Raw genomic sequence first — 22,922 nt, 5'->3', positions numbered from 1 at the left:
TTTTTGGTTTACCCCAATATGGGAGAACTTTCACTTTGATGAATTTAAATCTATTCCAGATAGTGAGCACTGGTTTAAGAAGGGGGTTCGATTTTTCTCACAGATTTTAGATGGGTCTCAATTATGCGATTATAGGGTGTTTGGGAATCGCTTCACAGGGTTGGATTCGAGTTTTTTTCGATTCATGCAGTTGCAGCACGCATTTAATGCAGTGAGGGGTAAAGATAGATTTACCTTATGCACAGATGTAGGAATAGAATTTTTGATCAGCACTAGTCTTAGGAAGAAGGTGACTTCACAGATGTATAAATATATTATGCACGGGTTTGCGAAAGGGGTGGTTCATCCCTCGAGAAATAAATGGCATATGCAAGTTGGGGAGATATCGGAAGAGCACTGGAAATGGTGTTATAAAGGTATCGGATTGTCCTCTCGGTCTTGGAACCATAAGATGGTCCAATTTAATTTTATTCACCAGTTATATTATACCCCCAGGGGCTTATTTAAAATGAAACTTAGGGCCGATTCTAGATGTCGGAGGTGTCCCCTGGAGAATGCGGACTTTTTTCATGTAGCTTTCGGTTGCCAGAAGTTGAGGGACTATTGGAGTGAGATACTGGACTTTATAAATAGTACCTACAATTTGAGACTTACTTTCTCAGCCCAAGTTCTGCTCCTGGGCCTTATAGACTTAGGGAGAGAGAGTTCATAAACTTCTGTTCCTGGCTAGACTGATCATTGCCAGGAAGTGGGGTAGTGCAGAATCCCCGTCCTGCGGAGAATTTATGGCAGAGGTACAAAAATGTAAGAGCTATGAGAAACTTACTGCAGAGAGAGGTGGATCTATGGATAAGTGGAGGAAGATCTGGGGCGTGGGTATGTAAGACAGTATTTCTATTACTGGCAACATTTTATCTTGTTTTTTCTTTTTTTTTTTTTCTTCTTTTTCTTTCTCTCTTTTTCTCTCTTTTTCATGCTTAGTTTTGGTTTGGATGGTCAGCTTCGAGTCTCTCCATCATCCTCCTGGTAGGGTGGGAGGGGGTGGGGATGGGAGGGTAGGGGGGGGTGGTACGGGTTTCATAGTTCAGATCGCACTTTAGTATTATGTGCAATATTGTATATTATATATGGTATTTATTTATTGGTACATACGTATTATTTGAGGAATGGTATTGTACATGTTTATGAGAATTGAATAAAGAAAAGTTTTTTTTTTTTTTGAAAAAAACACTGGACAGCATCGCTCCGGGGTTGGGAGAATGGCAAAGTACAGTGGAGCGTACTAAGTCATATGAATGTGCATATGAAAAAAGATATAGAGGTACTAGAAAACTTAAGCAGCTGTGGGATCAATGGGAGTCTGACAAAAGCCAATAAACTTTTCTGAGGGTTTTTTTTTTTTTCCCCAGCTCCAGTGGGTTCTTAGGGGGAGGGTCTTGTGATTTTTATAATAATAATGTATAATGGGGGGGGGGGGGGTCAGGGATGTAAATTGTATATAACTGGATTTAATGTGGTGTGATGGAAAATATGAACAATGTAACACTATCAAGTTTGTTATTTGTATATTTTGCAAAAATCAATAAAAAGAAGAAGAAAAAAAAAAAAAAAAAAGATTCACATATGCAATCTTTCCATTACAGCACGTGGATGCGATTGAATACCTCCTCCATTGTTATCCTCAATATGTGACTGTAGAAAGCCTTCCCTGTGAAGACCTGGATGACAAGGTAGACTTGACTATTTTACGCATGCATGATTCAGTATTCTACATGATTCAGTATTCTACATGATTCAGTATTCTACATGATTCAGTATTCTACATGATTCAATATTCCATCTGACTATAGGAATGCCATGCTTTAAAAGTTATAGTCACAATTAAATAAAAAAAAAAAACATTTGACTTTGGCCATATATGCATTGAAAACATTCTCTGTGATAAAACAATAGCATCAGCTTTCCACTACACAATGTAGTGTTTTAGGTTGTAGAGACACTGGACGGTTCAACTGTCACCATACAGGTGGTCCCCTACTTAAGAACGCCCAACTTACAGACCTCCCCAGTTACAAATGGACCTCTGGATATTGTAAGTTACTGTACTTTAGTCTCAGGCTACCATAAACAGCTATAACAGTTATCAGAGGTGTCTGCAATAAAGCTTTATTGTTAATCCTGGTTCCGATGACGACCCAACATTTTTAAAATCCAAATTTTACAGAGACCAAAAAAAGTTTGGCCGGGGTTACAATTATAAAATATACGGTTCCAACTTACATACAAATTCAACTTAAGAACAAACCTACGGAACCTATCTTGTACATAACCTGGGGACTGTCTGTACCAGCCACATACTGGGGAAAAACCTGTAGCTTTGGGTATAGAACAAGTGAATTGTTATGGATTTGGGGGAGTAATTCAACCACTGTAATACAGAAGTTGAGTTTCAACCCTCATCTCCATTCTCTAAAGTGTAACAGTAATTTCCGCTATTTTTTGATAGTGTAGGGGGAGTGTTGTGAACATTTTTGGAATATACTTCATTAAGAAATTCTCCATAGTTTGTTAAAAAACAGACTGTACTTCTTAGTTGCTTCTTAGTTACAATGCTACTTTTCCAGGGCCATAACAAATCTGTCTACAGGATTGAAGAGGAGCCTCTCCTCTCCTGTTGTTTACACAGCTGTGAGCGTTAACCCTTCCTACTCTCTCCCTGGCTGCAGTATGCTATGAACAGTATATTCAAGCATCAAGCTGAAAGTAAAAGGGTTAATCCTCCCAGACTACAGATCTCTATCAAAAGGAAGACCTTGTTTTTTTTTGTTTACAAATTAAAGGGAACCTGTCGGCAGAAATTGACCTTATAAACCACTACCCAGAAAATCTACTTTGAAGTGATATGTAAATTGATTGTGTGAAGTCAAGGAGGCGGAGATTTTAACACTGCAATCAAACTCTCTCTTCCTCAGAAAGCCCACTTCACTGTAGTGATGTTTCTATATGCAGGACAATAAAATAAATCTGCTGAAGTCCAATGCATGATGTCACAGAGGAGAAGGCGTTCAGAGCTCCCCACCTTGACTTCAGTGTTAAAATCTCCACTTCCTTGACTTTATACAACCAATGTACAGATCACTTCAAAGTTGATTTTCTGGATGATGCCACCACACTGGGACATGAAAATCTAGGAGTGCTTGACAATATACTGGTAGTAGTTTAATAGGGCAATTGCTGATGACAGGTTCCCTTTAAGCTGAATTTGTTAATGACGTGCTTTAGAAAAATGTTCACCTCAACCCCCCCCCCTCCCCCCCCCCCCACACACACAAAATATTAAAAATGATCTCAAATGACTGTTACGCTTCAAGTGAATTTAGGTCTTCTACACCTGGATGCATGTGAGAAGCAAGTGTAGAGCAAGACCGCACAAGCCTGTTGACTATAATATGCACTACCACACAAGGCAAAGTTCACATCTGTGTTCTCATTCAGTGTCAAAATTATGCTAATAATAAGTGATGCCTAGAAGAAGGTCTGATGAGGAATGGATGACCTCCACACCTGAAATGGGGTTTCCAACACACTTTCCACACTAGAAAGCGTACTGGGCCCAACAAGGGACACCTGTATGAATAAGCCATAAGTGTCCACGTTGATAGGGTCATCGAATATGGTCCTGTTTTAAGTTATCTACTCTTGACTAACAGCGTCATGGTACCAGATGTCGGAGCCACATATAACCTCTATTTCGGACATATAATGTGGATATGTCATAAATAGACTAGATGGGAAAACTCTTTTAATTGTATGGGGCAATAGAGCCACTGTTGTTCTTGAACTCAAACTATTATGAGGTTACTTTAGTTCAGGTAAGTTGTTGGACTCGTTCCTGTCCCATTGTGAATGGGTCGTGATAGTGTAAATCAGCTGTGAATATGACAAGACCTAACAATACATTTAAATGTAATTCTCTCCTCTTTGTGTTTTCTCTAGCTTGCTGTGGCCAACATGTTGTTTGAGAAGGGTCTGCTGATCAGCAGAGAGAGACTGGCCCCAATTCCATGTTCTGGGGAGAATGAGTGATTGTGATTTTGGACTGAATTCTTTAGAGACTGAGCAGAGAGACTCCTGCGCCCTATGAGGCTGTGTTCATAGGACCCCTGTAACCCCAGGAGTGTGTCAGAAGATGGATCACCCACAAGCTAACATGGTTCTGGAACACGGCAATCCTTTTGAACTAGTGGATGTCCTAGTTTCCACCTTGTTAATACAAACATAAGGAGTAATGATAATAAATACTTTCTTACATCTCGCTCTGATTCGAGATGTTCATCTACAGTAATTTAATATTTCTTTGAAATGGAAATTTAGGGAACTATTCTCTGTAATAGTGAAGTTTTATTTTTATAGGCTTAGAAACGGTATAGAAATACTGTAAATGCTTTAAAGATATCGTGCATTTCATTTTCACTGCTTCTTTCTTATAGGAGGCGAATTAAAGGGAATGTCTTACCAGAATGTTAGCTATTTTTTAAACAAAGTTTTTGTTGCATATTTTCACAATAAAAAGTACATGTCCCCCATATACATTTAATATAAAGTAGTATATCCTGCACTTTTCATGCAAAGCATATCCCCAAATGCTGCTACCAGAGTTCAGGCAAGATGGCAGCCCCTATAATCATGTGCAGAATAAAAATTATATATTTTTTTCTATTTTCCCATAGTAGATTTTTCTTTTTTGCTTTTTACAATGTGATTTTAAGGGGTCAAAACGGTTATTAGTAAAACATATCCTCTCCATTATAAAGGTAGTAAGATTCTAGCCATGATGCTTAAGTGCCTTTTCTTAGAAAAAAATAAAAATTTACTTGGGATTTTTGTGTTGGTCTACAATACAACTAATCCTGCCTTCACATTCTGATCTTGCCCACCCCTTATGTAGGAGCTAATATTCTGTGGGTTTTTAAACTGGGGTTTGTTTCATGATTATGTGAGTAATAATTCCATAAACCATGTTTCCATTGATCCATCTGCTGCCTATACCCCAAGTGATCTTCGGCTTCTGTGCCGCCTAGATTGTGGAAACTCATTATATCATTATATCGCACTTCCAATCAGATTGGAGGACTATAATAAGTGATAGGTGGCTTTTATACAATCATCAATAGTCCCTTATTATCAGATTGGTTGGGCTTCAACTAGCCAGCACCCCAGGCCCAAATGAATGGGGAGCTGACCAGCATTCATTTGGTCTTCGCACTTCTACAAGAACGGTCTGCTTTCTGGTAATGACCTGCTGAAAACTGCTAAGCTGTGGAAATGTTGGACCCCAACCACCTGATCATTGTTGAGTTGTTCTATCGATTTGTTATCAATATTTATAGCTTGGGAAACAATTTTGAGTTGTACATTTCGTACCATTCATCACACAGAAATATTTTAGCACACCATACAATAAAGGTAGTTCAGCAGGTTAATGACCTGCTGAAAACTGCTAAGCTGTGGAGGTGTTGGACCCCAACCACCTGGTATTATTGAGTTATTCTATGGATTCATATCAATATTTTGTGCTTGGGGAAACAATCGTCAGCTATAAATTTATGCCATTCACCACACAGAAATATTTTACCATACCATAGAAGAAAGGTAGTACCTTCATTTGCTTATGTTTTATTGATCGTTTAATGGAGCTTCTGAGGGCTTATTTTTAGCAGGATAACTTGATATTTTCATGATCATATTCAAGGAGATGTAGCAGTCTGTCTATGCCAGAATTCTGGAGTAATTTCCACCTGAAATTCTGTGTGCTACAGTTGAGGGTTTTAGAACATCTTCAGGGAGTTTATCTATTTGTCTGAAAAAGCGGCCTGGGCTCAGTAAGAAGGGGCATAGACTTGTAGGAAGTGGCACTTGAGCAGCAAAATAGACCAACTAAAAGGAGGTGCAGAGTATGACTCACCCAACTTGTATTACACCAGATTAATCAATGTGTCTAATTCTACTCTGCACTGGTCGAGGCATTCACCCAGCATTAAAGACCACCAGATTAATACATCTCTTGGTGTGTTTTTTTTTATTTTTTTTATTTTGGGCTAATAGGAGTGATCAAAGACAACGGCTATGTATGTGCTGTAGTTTTTGTGATCCCTTCTCATCTCTGTTAGTGGCTGTGATCAATATAATTGACAAATTTTAAATAAACAACTTTTATTTTCAAACAAATTGTCTAATTTTTTTTATTTTTAATTCTCTACTGAGATTTTTGTAATGCATGTGCTGACCAACCCCCATATTTTCTTTTATACTTTTAGCTGGTTTTCTTAGATTCTGTTTTGTCCTTTGCTGTTTTATCCAGAATTGTGGTTGGACTTGCAGTGCGTTTTTGAGAGTGCATATATTCCACAAATGATAAAAATCCATCCTTATCCAGATCGTCGACCTCAAGAACCTCATCGGTCATTTCTGTGTAGAAATTGGTAAAAGGTTCATAAAGGTGAATGTAGTAACACTAAAAATTACTGATAGCTAAACATATTTTCTTTAACCTCAATATATCAGTATCAACAGGGCAGATGCACATGACGGTGAAAAATTGTTTGCGGGTTGCTCATTTTTAAAATGGGTGATGCACTGCGGCATTAAATACAATGTTTCGTGTGCTCCACCTCAGTCTTCGGGTCCCCGCGCGTGGTCGGCACACACAATGACGTCCGCCACTTGCCGACGCCATCGTGCAAGAGGGGGGCGTCTGAAAGGTGAATACAGAGTTCATTTTTTTTAATACACTCAAGTATAAGCCGAGTTAGGGTTTTTTCAGCATAATTTTTGTGCTCAAAAACTCTGCTTATACTCAAGTATATACGTTAATTTAACAATATATAAATACATTCTACTGAAAGCAAAACTGCCCTGCTATTTTATACGTTTTTCCTACCTGGTCTCCTTTTACTGATTGCAGTAAAAATATGGCCATGGGCGCCTCCACAGGACTTCAAATCCCATAATACTTTTCACCACTCCTATTAGTTAAAGGGAGGCCCCGCTGGCAAAACGAGGCGATTATATATATGTGAAATTAATTATTTTGATAGCTCTAAAACGGCTAAATATAGCAAATTAGTAAATATAACAAATTGTCAATTTACACTAAGAAAGTTTATCAACCCCTTAGTGACCAAGCTCATTTGCACCTCGATGACCAAGGCCTATTTTTCAAAACCAGCATGTGTCACTTTATCCGGTTATAACTTTAGAACGCTTTAACTCAAATGTGTGTGTTTGTTTGTTGGCATCTCTGATATATTCTTTGGTTCGGTACGATCACAGGGATACTAAATTTATATAGGTTTGGGGGGCGGAGAGTGTATAAATTAAAATATGAGACTCCCTGTGTGCCCAGGGTAATTGGCATAACTATTATAACTCTATTTTAATGGTACATGTTTCAGAAATATAAAAGAAGTCCTGAGCAATTTCTTATTAATACGCATCTACCATAAGTAAAGTGATAGTAAACTTGATTGATAATTCATAAATGTTTTTAATTGATGCTCTTTATTCCTGATATGAATGTAGGTGGCAAATTTTGCTTTCCTAATTATAGATCTTACAGAATTTTGGGGTCCAGTAGCCTATGGGGCAATGTTTTCACATTGAAAGCCTGATAAATACATAAATAAAAGGTAGAATTTCAGGTACAGAGTTTTTATTTTCACTAGGAATGACATGAAGTATGAACACCAGAGCTGACATTCTTCTCCAGAGCGGTGATCTGGTGAGATGAGCAGTGACATGCGCGCCTCCCTGCTACAGACAACTCTGCTTTCATCTTCCCTTTCAGAGATGTAACCTAGTTTTCAGATCACTTTGAACTCTACGCAGACAACTTTTTGTTTTGCATCTTGAAAAAGGAAAATTTAACTATGTGGTAACTGGTAAATAAAAAAACAGACCTAGAACTGAACACATATTCAAGGAACACAATTCCTATATGACTGTTTGTAATCCTGATCCTGTTGGCTAGAGAAGCTAAGGCGAAATCATTAAATCTATATTTTAAGGCAGTCTTATTGGTAAGGGAACCTGTCATGGAGATTTAGGCTCACAAAGCCAACCGTTTACCCAGGACAGTGACAAGGTCAGAAATATATTCTTCTATATTCAGCATTTTGCAGAAAAATAAAATTCTGTATTCAAATAGTGTGTAAGGAGTCATGTGGATGAAGAATAGTTACGCTGACCTGTCTTCCCCTGAATTAGCCACTTAGCAGTTGGCTTGTAATGAAGTACCTGTGCTATGAGACATCGACTGAGCCAAGGGGAGACCTATCAGCAAGACTCTTCTCTGTCTCATGAATCCTCATAGATCATGTAGTGCAGTCACGTGGGTGTGTCCCATCCTGGTCCAATGTATATCTACAGCTCCATAATAAAAGTATAGTTTTTCTGTAATAAGATTTGCAAATCAAAACATAAAAATAATTTTCTCTATCTCAGTGATGGCAAACCTTTTACAGGCCGAGTGCCCAAACTACAACCAAAATCCACTTATTTACCATGAAGTGCCAGCATGGCATTTTAAGCAGTAACTTATTGTTCCCTGTTCTTCCAAATCTTTCAATTGTATCGCCCCCTAGGGCCACCAATACAGTTGACAGAAGGAAGGCAAATTCGGACCATCATTGTAGCTGCTCTGTACAGGAAGAATGGTGGGTCCAGCAGGATGACCTCCAAAGATAATTCAGTTCTGTCAATGCTGTCAGGATCAGGGGTAGTGGATCCTCTGTACCACCGCAGACAATGATGAAGTCTAAGTGGCACCCGGTTTTCACCATAGCCGGCCGCAAAGCAGGTACGACTTGTTGCAGCATGGTACCACCAGGACATTCCACAGGCGCGACTTTGTCCGTGGTGGCGGCCAAGACGAAGTGCAGAATCGTAAGGCGTGGTCGGGGACAGGCAAGAGTTCGAGGGAGGCAGCACAATATCAGAGTCGGGGACGTAGCGGAAGGTCAGGACGGGCAGAACAGGAGTTAGGTCGGGAACGGAATCAAGGTCACAACGGGAAATCAGGATAATCTTTCTCTGAGACTATGAGGCACAAAGATCTGGTAGGGTGTACAAGGAGAGGCAGGTTTATATACTGTAGAATGCTTGGAAATGGCCAATGCCAATTAACGATGCGACGGCCGGAGGAGCGGGGACAGGTAAGAAGCGCAGGTGCCACGCCAGCAAGCATGGAGGTGCACGGGTGAGCCTGTGACCTGAAATATGGAGATATGGGTTGCGGGAGCAACCGGTACAAACACCTTCTTACTTTCCCCACAGTTCCAAACAGCCAACAAAGTGTCGGTTTAAAATAGCGCTTAGAGCAGCATCTCTTAAGTTGCCTGGGACTGCAGAAAGGGCAACCGTGCCATAGGTTCGCCATCACTGCTCTATCTATTCTAGTCGCAATATAGTTCATCAATATAGTTCATCAACCTACCTATATAATGCTTCATCTTTTCCTCCCTTGTGAATACGTTTCCGATATGATCGTCCAGAGACTCCTGTAACGCTGCCAGTATTTCCAATCCATCAAGGAGTTTATTGTGATCATAGTCATGTGTTCTGCAATGTACACAAGGGAAAGTGATATCTTGCCAACAAAACCATGACATTATGTTGTCTCCTACGTTAGAAGAAAACCTTCTATGAGGAGGGTAACAGGATGAGGAAGAGGGGACATGGGTGGGTAATGAATGAGGAAGAGGGGACATGGGGGGTAACTGAATAAGGAAGAGGGCTAGCTGAATGAGGGATAGCACTGAATGAGCAGAGGGACATGGGGGTAGTTGAGGAGAACACAGTATAAGTGAATATATATATATAATTTTTTTTTCTTTTTCTAAGCACTTAGGGAGGCAAATTGAGAGGGCAGTGGAGGACATTTGTTAGGACATGTTCACAAGTGGCACTAGCGGTGCGTTTACAAATTCAATGCCAGCTACCAGGGACGGGCCTCAGCTTGGTCGCATATGTGTTTCCCGTTAAACGCACCTACTTGGTAACAGTATTACGGTAGACTGTTAGGGGTAACAGGAGAAGACTGTCGGGGAACAATGAAGAACCTAAGATGTCTGTATGGTAAACTTCAGATGGAGGACACGTGGCTGAAGAAGAGACCTGGTGATGCCGGACCTAATGGGGAAGATGGTGAACAGCAAGTGGGAGTGGAGGGGTGTGAAGCGGTGCCAAGTGCCTGTGCACTAGCTATAGCCTGCACCCAAAAACACTGCAATTCTTCGCCAGGCCGGACCTGAAACATTGTTCATTTCATGTTGCAGTGAATGCTGCCATACACACTAAATTAATTTTCTTGCAGGGCTTTACAACTTACGTAAAGTAATAAAACTCAAGCTCATCTTCTGAAGCTTTCTCAAGGTCAATTTCTCCCAGTTCATGCTTGAGATCCTCTTCAAGATGACTAAACAGTTACACAGAAAGAAATGATGAAAAGAATGACTGCTGGACTAGTAGGGAAATATATCAAAAATAGAATTTATACTGCAGTCCAATGCCAGCCAAAAACATACTATAACAAATAGGGTAAAAAACACCTATGCTGCTACATAAAGGTGGCCACATTTAAGGATGCAGGCTTTTACTCCACTAATCTACTAGCCATGTAGGGTATCATTTCTCAAATTCCCTCTTATTGGGTAAAGTGAGTTTTCACATTAAAAAAAACAGCTCTAAAGTTGTATGTAAATTAGCAGAGAAGTCTCATCTTCGAAGTATCACTTCTGATGCCTCAATTTCCCCCGATGCGTTCCATAGTACCTATATACTTGCTTTTTTGTATCCTATTAAAAATACTTTTCATGTTTTAGATCTTTAGATAGGGGTGTATGAAGTCACACTCTCAGCAGCCTCCAAAGTTGACTCTTCTTAGCTCATTTGCATCTGACTTTGGATCCGTTTTTGTTAATGGGTAAACAAATGAGTGAGTGTTAACATAAGAGGGAATTTTAGAAAGTATTTTTCATCATGTACTTGAGGGTGCTGCTAGTTTGGTGGGTTAAAAGCTGGTGACAGGTTCCCTTTAACAATTTTTTGCCAACCTTAATCGCAATATTAATTTACCCACAATTTAGGCAAGAGCTGGACATCTCTGGTGTTTTTCAGATTTGAATCTTAATGTCTTGTCATGAGATGGTAATATTCAATACTGGATCTACCCTCACTGTGTGAACACTATGCTTAAGCCATGTGTCTGTATTACCATAGGCTAAATGGCTGTTTGTGGGTAAATAAAGCCCATGAATAACAGAGGCATAAATTACATTTTTGTTGTCCCAGTTATATTTGTAGTAATTTTTCTGATCTATATGTGCAAATGAAGCCACGTGCAGAGTGTACAGAGCCCTACTTTGCAGACTACATACAGTACATCTCTATGTAATGACAGACAGACAGAAGTGGAATAACTTACTGATGGTCGGTGATGATTGTCTTGTTGTGAAAAACATCTTTAGGAAACTCGACTTTTACGGTGCTCGGGGTCCCATTTACAAGACCCCAAAGTAGAAGGAAGAAGAGACCAAAATACAGCATGTTCCTTGTCGCTCCCTCCATGATGAATGAGTGGTAGTAGCTCAGTGCTTAGGTGTCCTTATCAACACCTGCCTGGTTCCCCAGAGAACCTGACATTACATGGCAGCATGGATTGACCATTCACTCAAAGCAAAATGACAAAGAATCAGGATAGAATATTGGTTCAACTTCTTGTGTGAGCTGCATAATAAACCATTGTGAGAAACCATTGTGTAAAATATCATTGTGATACCTTGCCTGTAAAATTAATTAATGTTGGCTTTAACTCTGAAAAATGTGAGCTGGGCTGCAATTGGATGCCATATGTAAGCAAGGTTTGTAGTCACGGGGGGTGGGGGGATTGACTGATGACAATCACAGGGTACCATGAAGGATCCCATGGTAGACTGAGGTCTGGTGAAGAACTCTGCCTGCCAACAATGGAAGTCTCTTAGCAAAAAAAAAAAAAAAAAAATATATATATATTTAGAATTTACCACTTAAGTGTGTCCCCAAAAATGCTATGAAAGAGATTAAAAAGCAGGATATACTCCAAAATAGTACTAATCATAGCAGACTATAAAACTTTCACTGCTGGTTACTACTACTTACATTCTCCATGCTCCTCCATGTAATGAAAGCTGCCAGGCTAGTCACTATATACAGTGCCTACAAGTAGTATTCAACCCCCTGCAGATTTAGCAGGTTTGATAAGAAGCAAATAAGTTAGAGCCTTCAAACAAGAGCAGGATTTATTAACAGATGCATAAATCTTACAAACCAAAAAGTTATGTTGCTTAGTTATATTTTAATACATTTAAACATAAAAGTATGGGTTAATTATTATTCAACCCCTAGGTTTCATATTTTGTGGAATAACCCTTGTGTCTGGAGTTATCTTGGCCCACTCCTCCATGCAGATGTTCTCCAAGTTATCTAGGTTCTTTGGGCATCTCATGTGGACTTTAATCTTGAGCTCCTTCCACAAGTTTTCAATTGGGTTAATGTCAGGAGACTGACTAGGCCACTGCAACACCTTGATTTTTTCCCTCTTGAACCAGGCCTTGGTTTTCCTGGCTGTGTGCTTTGGGTCGTTGTCTTGTTGGAAGATGAAATGACGACGCATCTTAAGATCCTTGATGGAGGAGCGGAGGTTCTTGGCCAAAATCTCCAAGTAGGCCGTGCTATCCATCTTCCCATGGATGCGGACCAGATGGCCAGGCCCCTTGGCTGAGAGGCAGCCCCACAGCAGGATGCTGCCACCACCAGGCTTGACTGTAGGGATGGTATTCTTGAGGTCGTATGCAGTGCCATCCAGTCTTCAAACGTCACGTGTGTGGTTGGCACCAAAGATCTCGATCTTGGTCTCATCAGACCAGAGAACCTTGAACCAGTCTGTCTCAGAGTCCTCCAAGTGATCATGAGCAAACTGTAAACGAGCCTTGACATGACGCTTTGAAAGTAAAGGTACCTTACGTGCTCGTCTGGAACGGAGACCATTGCGGTGGAGTACGTTACTTATGGTATTGACTGAAACCAATGTCCCCACTGCCCTGAGATCTTCCAAGAGCTCCTTCCGTGTTGTCCTTGGGTTAGCCTTGACTCTTCGGACAAGCCTGGCTTCGGCACGGGAGGAAACTTTCAAAGGCTGTCCAGGCCGTGGAAGGATAACAGTAGTTCCATAAGCCTTCCACTTCTGTATGATGCTCCCAACAGTGGAGACAGGTAGACCATACTTCTTGGAAAGGGTTTTGTACCCCTTGCCAGCCTTGTGACCCTCCACGATCTTGGAATGCTCCTTTGTCTTTCCCATGTTGACCATGTATGAGTGCTGTTCACAAGTTTGGGGAGGGTCTTAAATAGTCAGAAAAGGCTGGAAAAACAGATGATTAATCCAAACATGTGAAGCTCATTGTTCTTTGTGCCTGAACTACTTGTTAATACTTTAGGTCAGTGATGGCAAACCTTTTAGCAGCCGAGTGCCCAAAAAGCAACCCAAAACCCCCTTATTTATTGCGAGGTGCCAACCAAAAATTAAAGCAGTAACTTATTGCTCGCTGTTCTTCAACAACTTTCAATCATATTGGCCTCCTGAGGACAGCAACACAGTAGAAAAATGGAAAATGTTAGCTTCTTTCTGAAAGCAGCATCTTTTAAGTTGCTTGGAACTGCAGGAAGATTCTTTGTGTCCTGTCTGGTGTGCTGGGGTGATTGCCCGGGTGCCCACAGAAAAGGCTCTGAGTGCCGCCTCTGGCACCAGTGCCATAGGTTCGCCACCACTGCTTTAGGGGAACCAAACAGAATTCTGGTGGTTTGAGGGGTTGATTAACCCATACTTTTATGTTTAAAATGTATTAAAATGTAACTGAGCAACATAACTTTTTGGTTTGTAAGATTTATGCATCTATTAATAAATCCTGCTCCTGTTTGAAGGCTCTAACTTATTTGCTTCTTATCAAACCTGCTAAATCTGCAGGGGGTTGAATACTACTTGTAGGCACTGTACTGTACATCCTCTATGTACACTATGTAGTATTCAGTGGATTTACTTGTGTTATCTCATTTAGTAATTTGGCATCAGATCGATCCAGTGAGATTCACACAAGGCATCATTTGAAATGTGGACAACCTTAATTTGGAAGAGGTTATTCTCCACCCACTTCTCTGGTGCTAGGGAAGATCAATATAGGCATAATTTTGTTTGTTTTGAAAGAGGGAAATCACATAAGACTATTTGGTAAAACTTATTATGATATGGGAGTTAGGGTCTAAGGTGGTAAAGAAGTTTTTGGGGCTGTGGGCCATTTTTGATACAGATTACCTTTCCTTTGGATGGATCCATTGTATTAGGTCAGTAGGGTAAGACTCCTGGGGGTGGGGGAATTATTAGGAATTCTGACTTTTTCATGCCCAGTACAAGACATTTAATCCCTTTCACAATCCTCAAGTCAGTGCCAAATTGAATTTACTATAATCTTTATCTGAAAATGGGGGCAGGTTATAGCCAAAATCTACATCTGCATTAGTCTTAATAATGCACCCCCTGTGGACTGTGTACTGATCAGATATTCCAGGTAGCTTTGTTGCTGAAAGCTTTTGAGGGGACTGAGTGGAATCAAAACACTGACAGTTGTATAATGTCCGCACCACAATAATGTAGTTTTCATCATGTGGAGTCCAGTACCCTGGAAAGTCAGCCAGACAATGGGCAGGGACTACTTCTTCCAGCACTTGAGGCTACCCTGAAAAATGTGGCATACAAGTGTCAGCCTACCCACTAATCTGAATGAATATCTATTCCTGAGGTCAGGTCTTCAGCATCAAATAACCCATTGTTTTATATACACATTAATATTCTGATCTTTGGTCGGTTAAAGAAATAGAATTTCTCTCCATTATTTATTTTCATTATTAAACAGTTGAAAATAAATAAATAAATAAACTTTTATAGCCGCATATTGAAGTCAATGGGGAATGGAAGGTGAATGAAGACCTAGGTTTCTGTGACCTTTCTCAGAACAGAAAGTTTAATGGAAAGCCCAGACACAAGTGTGAACTAGGCTGGGTGAAAACATTTTTTTTCAAGAAAACACAGAACACTATGACACATTTATTTTATTTTGGTTTTGCTTTATGTTCCATAAAGGAAAAGATAAAACGCACAAAAAATACACATAATGGAGAAAGTAGTAGCAATTTATGCAGGTTACAAAATGGAAACAAATGATAAATTAAAAATCAGGCAGCAGCATACAAAATACTTGTTATGTACAACTTTTTGTATATGGGTAGAAGACGCTGAAGAGTTGAAGGCTAGTCTCACTAGGACTAGAATTTGAGCTGGCTAGTTTTGGTGGACAAAGTCATATCAGCTGGGGTACTTCCATAAAGTGTAATGTGTCCAGCATGCTGCCTTAATTGTCCACACGGTGACCAGACACATACAGGGAACCTATGGAGCACTTTAAATAGGAGGCGTTCACATCAGGGTAAGAACTCCGTGTTTAAAATAGGTGTTTAATGTTAAAGGGGTATTCCCACAAAAACAAGATTCTTAAAATTTACTCAGACAGGTTGGACTTGTATCTGTGAAATGCTGTATTTTTTTATTAAGAACAGTAAATTAGAGAATGTGTTATTTCATTACCCTATCAGTCCTGGTGTTTACAATTTTGGTTGTCCCTGGGTCAGACTGTAAATCTTCTGATTTTATTTCATGGGAAAACCCCTTTAAAGGCTATTAGTATTCTGATTGCAGAAAGTCCCTTTAAGCGCACAACATTGTGCTACAACCAGAAATATCAATGTTACAGGATGCGTACACTAAATATAATGTATGTTGCACCATAAATGTAGCATGGGTGACATAAACATCAGCCTAACTAGTCAAACCATTTCCAAACCCGTGTATAGGAGGTCCTCCTAAGCCATGCACGGCATCATTAGCATTAATTATTGCACGCTAGCCTATATTGTTGGCTTTCCAACACAGTGACCCCTTGCTGAAGTGGGTTTTATTATCACTGCAGAATTCTTCCTTATGTAAACATGCATTGACTAACATTAGTATTCCCTTTACAACAATATATTGATGGATTGGATATTAAGTGCTACTGGCAGTCATAGTATGTGTAATAGACAAAAAGTATAATTCTTGAGGGTTCATTTTAGTAGATGCCCTTTTATAGGCTTTAACAAACAAAAATAACCCCCAGATGGGAAGGGGGTGTCACAATTGGCCGGTAAGTATAGTATCCCAAATGGCTTCAATCACAAATATTAGGAATTTTCAGTATTATGCTGGGTATAATGTCCATGACATAACAAGAGGTGTTATTGTACAATGTTCCCCTACTATCTTTTGAAAGATAAAACCAGATGAAGACCAGCTCACAATAGAATCCAGGATTTTCATAAAAACATGAAGATTTTCTTTATTTCATACTTTTAAAATCCATAGTGAACAAGATCTAGGAAATGCACGACTACAGCTCACGTTTCCAAAAGATTCCTTAATCAAGACCTGGTCAATTGATAAATTAAAAATCAGGTCATGATTAAAGAATCTTTCCGAAACGCGTAGAATCTTTCCTATGTCTTTTTGTCTTATGAAAATCTTCATGTTTTTATGAAAATCCTGGATTGTATTGTGAGCTGGTCTTCATCTGGTTTTTGCTTACTTGTGGACTTGGAAAAAAGTTTCTCCGTGCTCCAATCTACCAGGACCTATAACATAGCCCTCAGGTGAGCGGACGCTCCTTTCCGTATTTACGTCTACTATCTTTATCCTCCACTGTGGTAAACAAGTTCCTATAACAGAGCTGCAGAATCTGATGTTCCCTAGTTTACTCTTATTACAGGAATTGCTCCTGAAGGGCATTTAAAAGAAAATCAAATCCTCCCCCCCCCCCCCCCAAGCCCCCATCAACCAATCACGGACTGTAATTGGCGGCTGCAGCTTTGGTGATTGAGTTATAGAATTACATTATCTGCAAATCCCTTACATACTCTCTAATACACAAGCTTTTGCTCTCACACCAGAGGAACACTGTAGGTTATTAATATGACTATACCATATATTCTTTATCCTAGGCAAATATAGCAATAGGGCAGTAAAAATGTATTTTAAAAGTTCATTAAACTAAGAAAATATGAAGCATAGCCTTCTGATCGTAAGCCTCGGGAACAGCAGCTTTACTGCTACTAGACAAAGAGATTGACGCTCATGGCCCTTCTCCAAACGTAATCCGAATATCCAATTAAGGTAATAGGTTTTCCCGCTTTTAGGTTTATCACTTGATTGGGAATCCGATAAAGGAATTGCTCCGATGTTGATGAACTTGCAGATACTATAAGTTGGGTTCAGAGGTGGCCAATACTATATATAGAGGATGACGTTCTACCATGTGCACACAAGCCACCTGGTTATCTCCTCTCCAGGGAGGCTCAGACGCCATCATGTTTACATGGTGCAGAATTCCATCCCAGCTTTTATGACGAATTGCAGAGTGGCTGTGTCTGGCATAGTTTTGCCTAAAACCTGCAAACAGCAGTGAATGTACGCATGCGTTAGCGCGTGTGCAGGCACGTGGCTGCCCCTACATGCCCATGACGTAGAAAACTGTATGTAAACTGGGGTAGAAGCACCAAAAATTATCATCCCCATAGTTTTTCACTGCGTGTAATCCACTGATTAAATGGAGGGAGCACGGACAAATTAATTTCTATGGGTTCATATACATAATTCTATGGGTTCATTTCCTGTATTCCTCTGTGTGTGAACCGACCGCCACCCCTTCTCCTCTCCATGGTGCCAGACATATGCCCGCCCGGCCGTAGCATTGCCGGCGTACTCAGGACACTTTCCATAAATCTGCCCCATTGTCTTCTCCATGATTATACATATAATACTGTAAATTGGAGGCCTTATTCACAGATCTATAGATTTATCTATAATAATGCAATGATCAACCCTACAAACACACAGCTCTGCTAAGAAAACACCCCTTGTAGTAGGGTTTTAGATGCAATACCACACAAAAACCATGCATATGAGGGGCGCTGTTTGTGCCGTTTGATTTCAGTTAAGTTATTATGGGATCTGGGCAATATAAGAAGTGCTCCTCTCGCTGATTCCTTCCATTTATCAGTCTATGCAGAGAAGTGTGAATGGAGGGAAGATTATTGCAAACATCTAATAATCATAATACTTATACAAAAAGGTAAAGATGAATGGGTTAATAGGGTAAAAAGGAAGTGCTACGACAGGGTGTCATACCTGTTAGTCTGTTGGCCATTTGGGGCGTCCTTATACTTTTAGTCTTAGGGTTAATGTCACCAACAGTCAAAAATGGAGGATAGCACAAGGATGCACCAGATGCAATACTTTCTAAAGGATCGATGCACGTTAAAAAGGAGAGCATGTCCCGGATGAACCGTTTTTCACATATTACTCAGATTACATTTCATGAGGTTCCCTGAAAATTGGGTACAACTCGGCCGTGGAAAAATAAAGAAAACCTGGGCATTTTTTTGGTTAATTTACATAATTAAAAAATATAATGCAAGGTAATACGGGAATTCTGAGAATATGTCACAGGCTATGCCCCAACGTGCACCATTTCTGAAGAGGGCACCAGACTGTTGATAAGAAGCCATAGCATCAGCCTCAGGTACCCAATGCTGGGCCAAGGTAAGGGGCACTGAAGGCAATAATTATGGTGAACACCCGCCCCTAACCAAGTCTATTGGCCCAATTATTATTGGGGGAGTGCAAAGGCAGATGTCAACAGCTTCTTGCAGATAATTTCCATTTATAGCAAATGCATTGCAAAAATTATTTAAAACAATAACACGAGCTTGACTTTACACCTGCTGACTATATAGTAAATGGCGTAGCTTTAATTTAAAGACAAAGGCCATCACACTGCAAGGAAAGAAACATGCATCTACACTTCTATCCTATACTGATATAATATTGAGAATCTTGGATGTCTGTAGTGTTTACAAACTGTATTTTATTATTTGGAAAAGATTGAGAAAAAAATATATATATATTTGTGCAATTAGCATATGATCCCTTTTGTACATTACGATTAGATACATCATATTGCTGTATGGAGCTAGAGGACCAGCAGAACGATTTGCTAAAAACAAAGACCTCTGTCCTTCCATCTTAAAACCATTAAAAGTGACTTTTTTGTCTTTGCATGTATTTACTGTAAAAATAGAATTCAAAACACATAAAAACAGGCTAAAACTGTACATTTGTTCTAATCTCAGGTCGCACATTGGACTATTTTTGGGAAGAGCATGCCCGGACTGGGGATGGACAGATTCCCTGTATTTCGCACTATTACAATTGGGATCTTAGAATACTCCCGAACACAGACAACATGAACAGCTGGTTACTTATATCAACATGCTCAAAATACCGAATGACGGATAGAAATGGGACGCTGATGAATGCAGATTCAGCTACAAGGTCTGCCGACGAAGAGGAACGTCTGTGATCCGGGGATAATGCATCTTGTACGGAAGTGATTACCTCCTCGGGAGACCTTTAGGTAGGACACAGAACTGTAAAAGGAACAAAGCAGAATTACACAAAGGTGCCACAGCGTAACAACCGGAAAGTTATAAAGGCACAAGACACAGAACACTTGCCTACTGCACCACTCTGCTACTACACACCACCAGACTCACCAAGGACATACACTCTTTGGGCATTGGTTCATAACGCCAATAGAAAAATTCTATTTGTTGCAAATACATGTCATTACCTGTATCAGCTGCTACAAATGTTCACAGTGACTGAAGATCAATCACAGTGCATTTTACAGTGCAGGTTTTTAACCCTTGAAAAGTAGCCACATTATGGTCTCAATAGTTGTACATTAAGGTATGGGTTACATGAACTGGTCACTTTGAAATGTAGTTAAAGAGGATGGTCCAGAATAAGTAAATAGGACCACAGCTGTCCAAATGTATGTAAAAGATATTGCAGCTCTGTCCTGTTCACTTTAATAGAGCTGATTGTTTGTAAGATAGAATCCAATGACAGGGGTAGCAGCCATGATCTAATCCTGTACAGGGAGTATATATCAGTAGGGTTGGCACTAGGTTGCACCCTGGAGATCTGTGTACTCCTACCTTTGTGTGTGTTATTAGTAGCAGGACTATGAAAAGTGCATTTATATTCCGGGATTGTAGCTAGAATTGATCTCACACTGCTTTGCTCAGAGATCTCTGCATTATTACTGTTTCTCAGATCCGCCCTAGAACACCATTAAGGTCGATGCAAAGGGAACTTCTCACCACCATTAACCACCAGTCCTGTTAACGGACACGCTTATTTTAGCTACAACTTTCCCTCACACCGCCACAAATCTACTTTATCTTACGGCTTTACTAAATTAAGCAGCTCCTAGCGCTACCCAATTTTTAGCAGTAAACTGCTAAATTAATCGGAACCCTCCAATAAAGCTGGCAGACACCGCCGCGTAGTAGTACCACGCTCAAAGCGGTCGGGCGTATTCCGAGATGCTGCTTCTACCTCGTACCGCCCCTCCCACTCCATAGGCCGGCAGTGACTGACAAGCTTCATGTGGCAGTCACCGCCTCTTAGTGTCGCCCCCTCAAGAATACTCCGGACCGCTTTGAGCACGGTCCGGCGTTCCTACTAGCTTTATCGGAGGGTTCTGATAACGCTAGCAGTTTATCACTGCTAAAAATGGTGTAGCGCTAAGAGCTAAGCTAAGTAAGCAGCTCATTATGCCTTTTTTTTTATGGGTGACAAGTCCCCTTTAAGTATGATTATACACTTCTCTAGGACTGCTACTAAATGCTGTCTGCGGTTTTCCATAGTCAAAAATCCTGATGCATTTCCTTTAAATCTCTGGAATGTGAAAATAAAGGACCTGTCATAATAAATATTTTTCCCTCCAAGACTAGATATCAAACTTGTAATTTATTATTATTATTATTTTTTTTAAGTTTTACTGGAACCTCCCTAACTAAACCATCACCGTGTTAATCTCCTCCCGCTCTGTGAAATCAATAGGACTGGTTAGCTTTAATATTTCCCAAGAAATAGTGACATAAATGGCCAGATTTGAATTTCACAGACAATAACTGGAAATCCAAAATAAACCAAGAGCCAAAGACAGTCACATTCTCAGTAACACACCTTAACAAACCTCAGCGCCATCCAGTATTACACCAGGGCTGGCACAACACAAAGACAAGAGAAGTCAGGTGAAACAGAAACAAGAACATACAGAAAGGTGAAGGACATACATACATGGGCGATTCTTCCAATGTTTCAGGTGTTAAAGCCTGCAGTGGATTTAAGACTTTTTGGTGTAAAAGACACCAGAGTTTTTCTAAGTAACCAGAAAACTGCCATAACTACAATGATAGTTTCCTTTAAGTGGGTGCACAATACTTTGAAGGAGAAATTTAGTTTTAATAGGTAAAAGGGTGAGATTTCAGATAAAAAAAAAGTTCGAGAAGGGACATTTTCATACCCTAACCCAGTGGTGGTGAACCTATGGCACGGCTGCCAGAGGTGGCACTCGGAGCCCTTTCTGTGGGCACCCAGGCCTTCACCCCCAACACAGAGTTTGCCAGATAGGACTCAAGGCTTTCTCCTGTGGTCTAATAGAGCCTAGGATGCGCCATGCTCACCGCCATTTTAAAGCAACATCCTTGGCTGCCAGGACTACAGGAGGAGCGGGAAGGGGTGGATAGAGATGGATTGTCATTGGAGCTCCTGCTCTTGGGTCTCCTGATTCTTCCTTTTCAGGGGATCCTGGAGAGAAGCTACAATCTAATTTTCCCCATCATCATCTTTCTATTGCATTGTTGAACTCGATTAAAACCTGTGATACAGCAGAGATCAATAAGTTACTGCTTAAATTGTCATGTTGGCACTTTGCGACATATAAACGGGTTTTGGTTGCAGCTTGGGCACTCGGTCTCCAAAAGGTTCGCCATCACTGCCCTAACCTGTGGGGGCCAGTAGTTTAACCTCTTCCCGCCGATGCCCTTTTTCATGTTTGCGTTTATAAGGAATGGTGGGGGGGGGCAGCTGTACTTGCTCAGAAAATGTGTGCCGTTTTTACGGCACAGCCGCTTTATTCTTTGGGTGGGTGCAAAATCACATTTATGTAGGTTTCATTAAGTTTAAAAAACCTTTATTGCTAAAAATTTTCCTTAATTTTGCAACAACTTTTTCATATGGAGTGGTGTATGATGGCATTTTTTGCAGGACATGGTGACATTTTCAAAGATACCATTTATGGAACTGTACGATCAGTTCTTATTTGAATTTTTTTCTAAATATATTGATAGATCAGGACTTTAGGGACACAGTGATAGCTAACAAGTTTATGACTTTTATTGTTTATTTTTATACCAGTTGTAGGGAAAGGGTGGCAATTTAAACTTTTTAAAATATTTTTAACTTTTTTTAGACCCCCAATGGTACTTTAACCCTAGGTTGTGTGTTTGATCCTACCATATACTGTAGTATATGGTGGATTTTTAAATGATCTGTTACAAGGTGCCACCGGCACACTCATGGGGCCCAACAATCACAGACAATATTGCAGTGACCACGTGCAGGTGGCTTTCACGTGCTACCAGCATTAACTGCAGTAATCAGCGCTAGCACCGTTTGCAGGTGTTGATGCTGGGTGTCTATTGCAATGTGCAACAAAAAACCAATTTGCATGGAGAGGGCCCTGTTGGAGCCCTCTCCATACACACCTTGACTTACGCCTGTGTACTCGTATGTCAGTTTTCTGCAGGGGGTTCATGGGGTCAAATGAGATGAC

At 40.3% G+C, this 22,922-nt stretch overlaps 3 protein-coding genes across 7 annotated transcripts in view; 1 reads left to right on the top strand and 2 right to left on the bottom strand.

The window, feature by feature from the left end:
- RIOX1 (ribosomal oxygenase 1) overlaps positions 1 to 4,341 on the top strand; it is a 34,234-nt gene extending 29,893 nt beyond the window's left edge. Inside the window, exons 14-15 of the mRNA XM_072140763.1 lie at positions 1,644 to 1,730; positions 3,997 to 4,341. Of these exons, the coding sequence (XP_071996864.1) occupies positions 1,644 to 1,730; positions 3,997 to 4,086 (177 nt within the window). The 3' untranslated portion in view covers positions 4,087 to 4,341. The remainder of the gene's footprint in view (positions 1 to 1,643; positions 1,731 to 3,996) is intronic.
- A 396-nt stretch (positions 4,342 to 4,737) lies between these two features.
- Positions 4,738 to 11,935, bottom strand: LOC140121336 (multiple coagulation factor deficiency protein 2 homolog). Of its 2 annotated transcripts, none has more exons than XM_072140770.1 (4): positions 11,483 to 11,930; positions 10,388 to 10,474; positions 9,494 to 9,618; positions 4,738 to 6,468 (listed from the first exon to the last, which is right to left on the bottom strand). In XM_072140770.1, exons 1-4 carry the CDS (start codon positions 11,623 to 11,625, stop codon positions 6,314 to 6,316), a joined length of 510 nt encoding a protein of 169 aa, XP_071996871.1. In that variant the 5' UTR covers positions 11,626 to 11,930; the 3' UTR covers positions 4,738 to 6,313. The 2 variants fall into 2 exon arrangements, with proteins under 2 accessions (XP_071996871.1, XP_071996872.1); XM_072140771.1 differs by lacking the exon at positions 4,738 to 6,468 and adding an exon at positions 6,560 to 7,025 and having other exon boundaries at positions 11,483 to 11,935.
- Positions 11,936 to 15,182: 3,247 nt separating this feature from the next.
- FEZ2 (fasciculation and elongation protein zeta 2) overlaps positions 15,183 to 22,922 on the bottom strand; it is a 44,097-nt gene continuing 36,357 nt past the window's right edge. For 2 of the 4 annotated variants that reach the window (XM_072140759.1, XM_072140762.1), the window contains one exon: positions 15,183 to 19,662. In XM_072140759.1, coding sequence (XP_071996860.1) covers positions 19,646 to 19,662 — 17 coding nt within the window. In that variant the 3' untranslated portion in view covers positions 15,183 to 19,645. Of the gene's footprint in view, positions 19,663 to 21,271; positions 21,310 to 22,922 lie in introns of all 4 variants that reach the window. The other 2 variants (XM_072140760.1, XM_072140761.1) reach the window with 2 other exon arrangements.

This window comes from Engystomops pustulosus, chromosome 3 (genome assembly GCF_040894005.1).
Source record: "Engystomops pustulosus chromosome 3, aEngPut4.maternal, whole genome shotgun sequence".
NCBI lineage: Eukaryota > Metazoa > Chordata > Amphibia > Anura > Leptodactylidae > Engystomops > Engystomops pustulosus.
Note: the sequence above shows the minus strand (reverse complement) of the source record. Positions and strands in the feature narration are given on the sequence as shown.

Excerpts from the sequence above, each read along its gene's own strand:
- LOC140121336 (XM_072140770.1), bottom strand. The coding sequence starts at position 11,625 with ATGGAGGGAGCGACAAGGAACATGCTGTATTTTGGTCTCTTCTTCCTT. Across the intron at positions 10,475-11,482 it reads ACAATCATCACCGACCATCA|TCATCTTGAAGAGGATCTCA; the intron begins GTAAGTTATTCC and ends GTAACTGTTTAG. Across the intron at positions 6,469-9,493 it reads AAAGATGAAGCATTATATAG|AAATGACCGATGAGGTTCTT; the intron begins GTAGGTTGATGA and ends ATTTCTACACAG.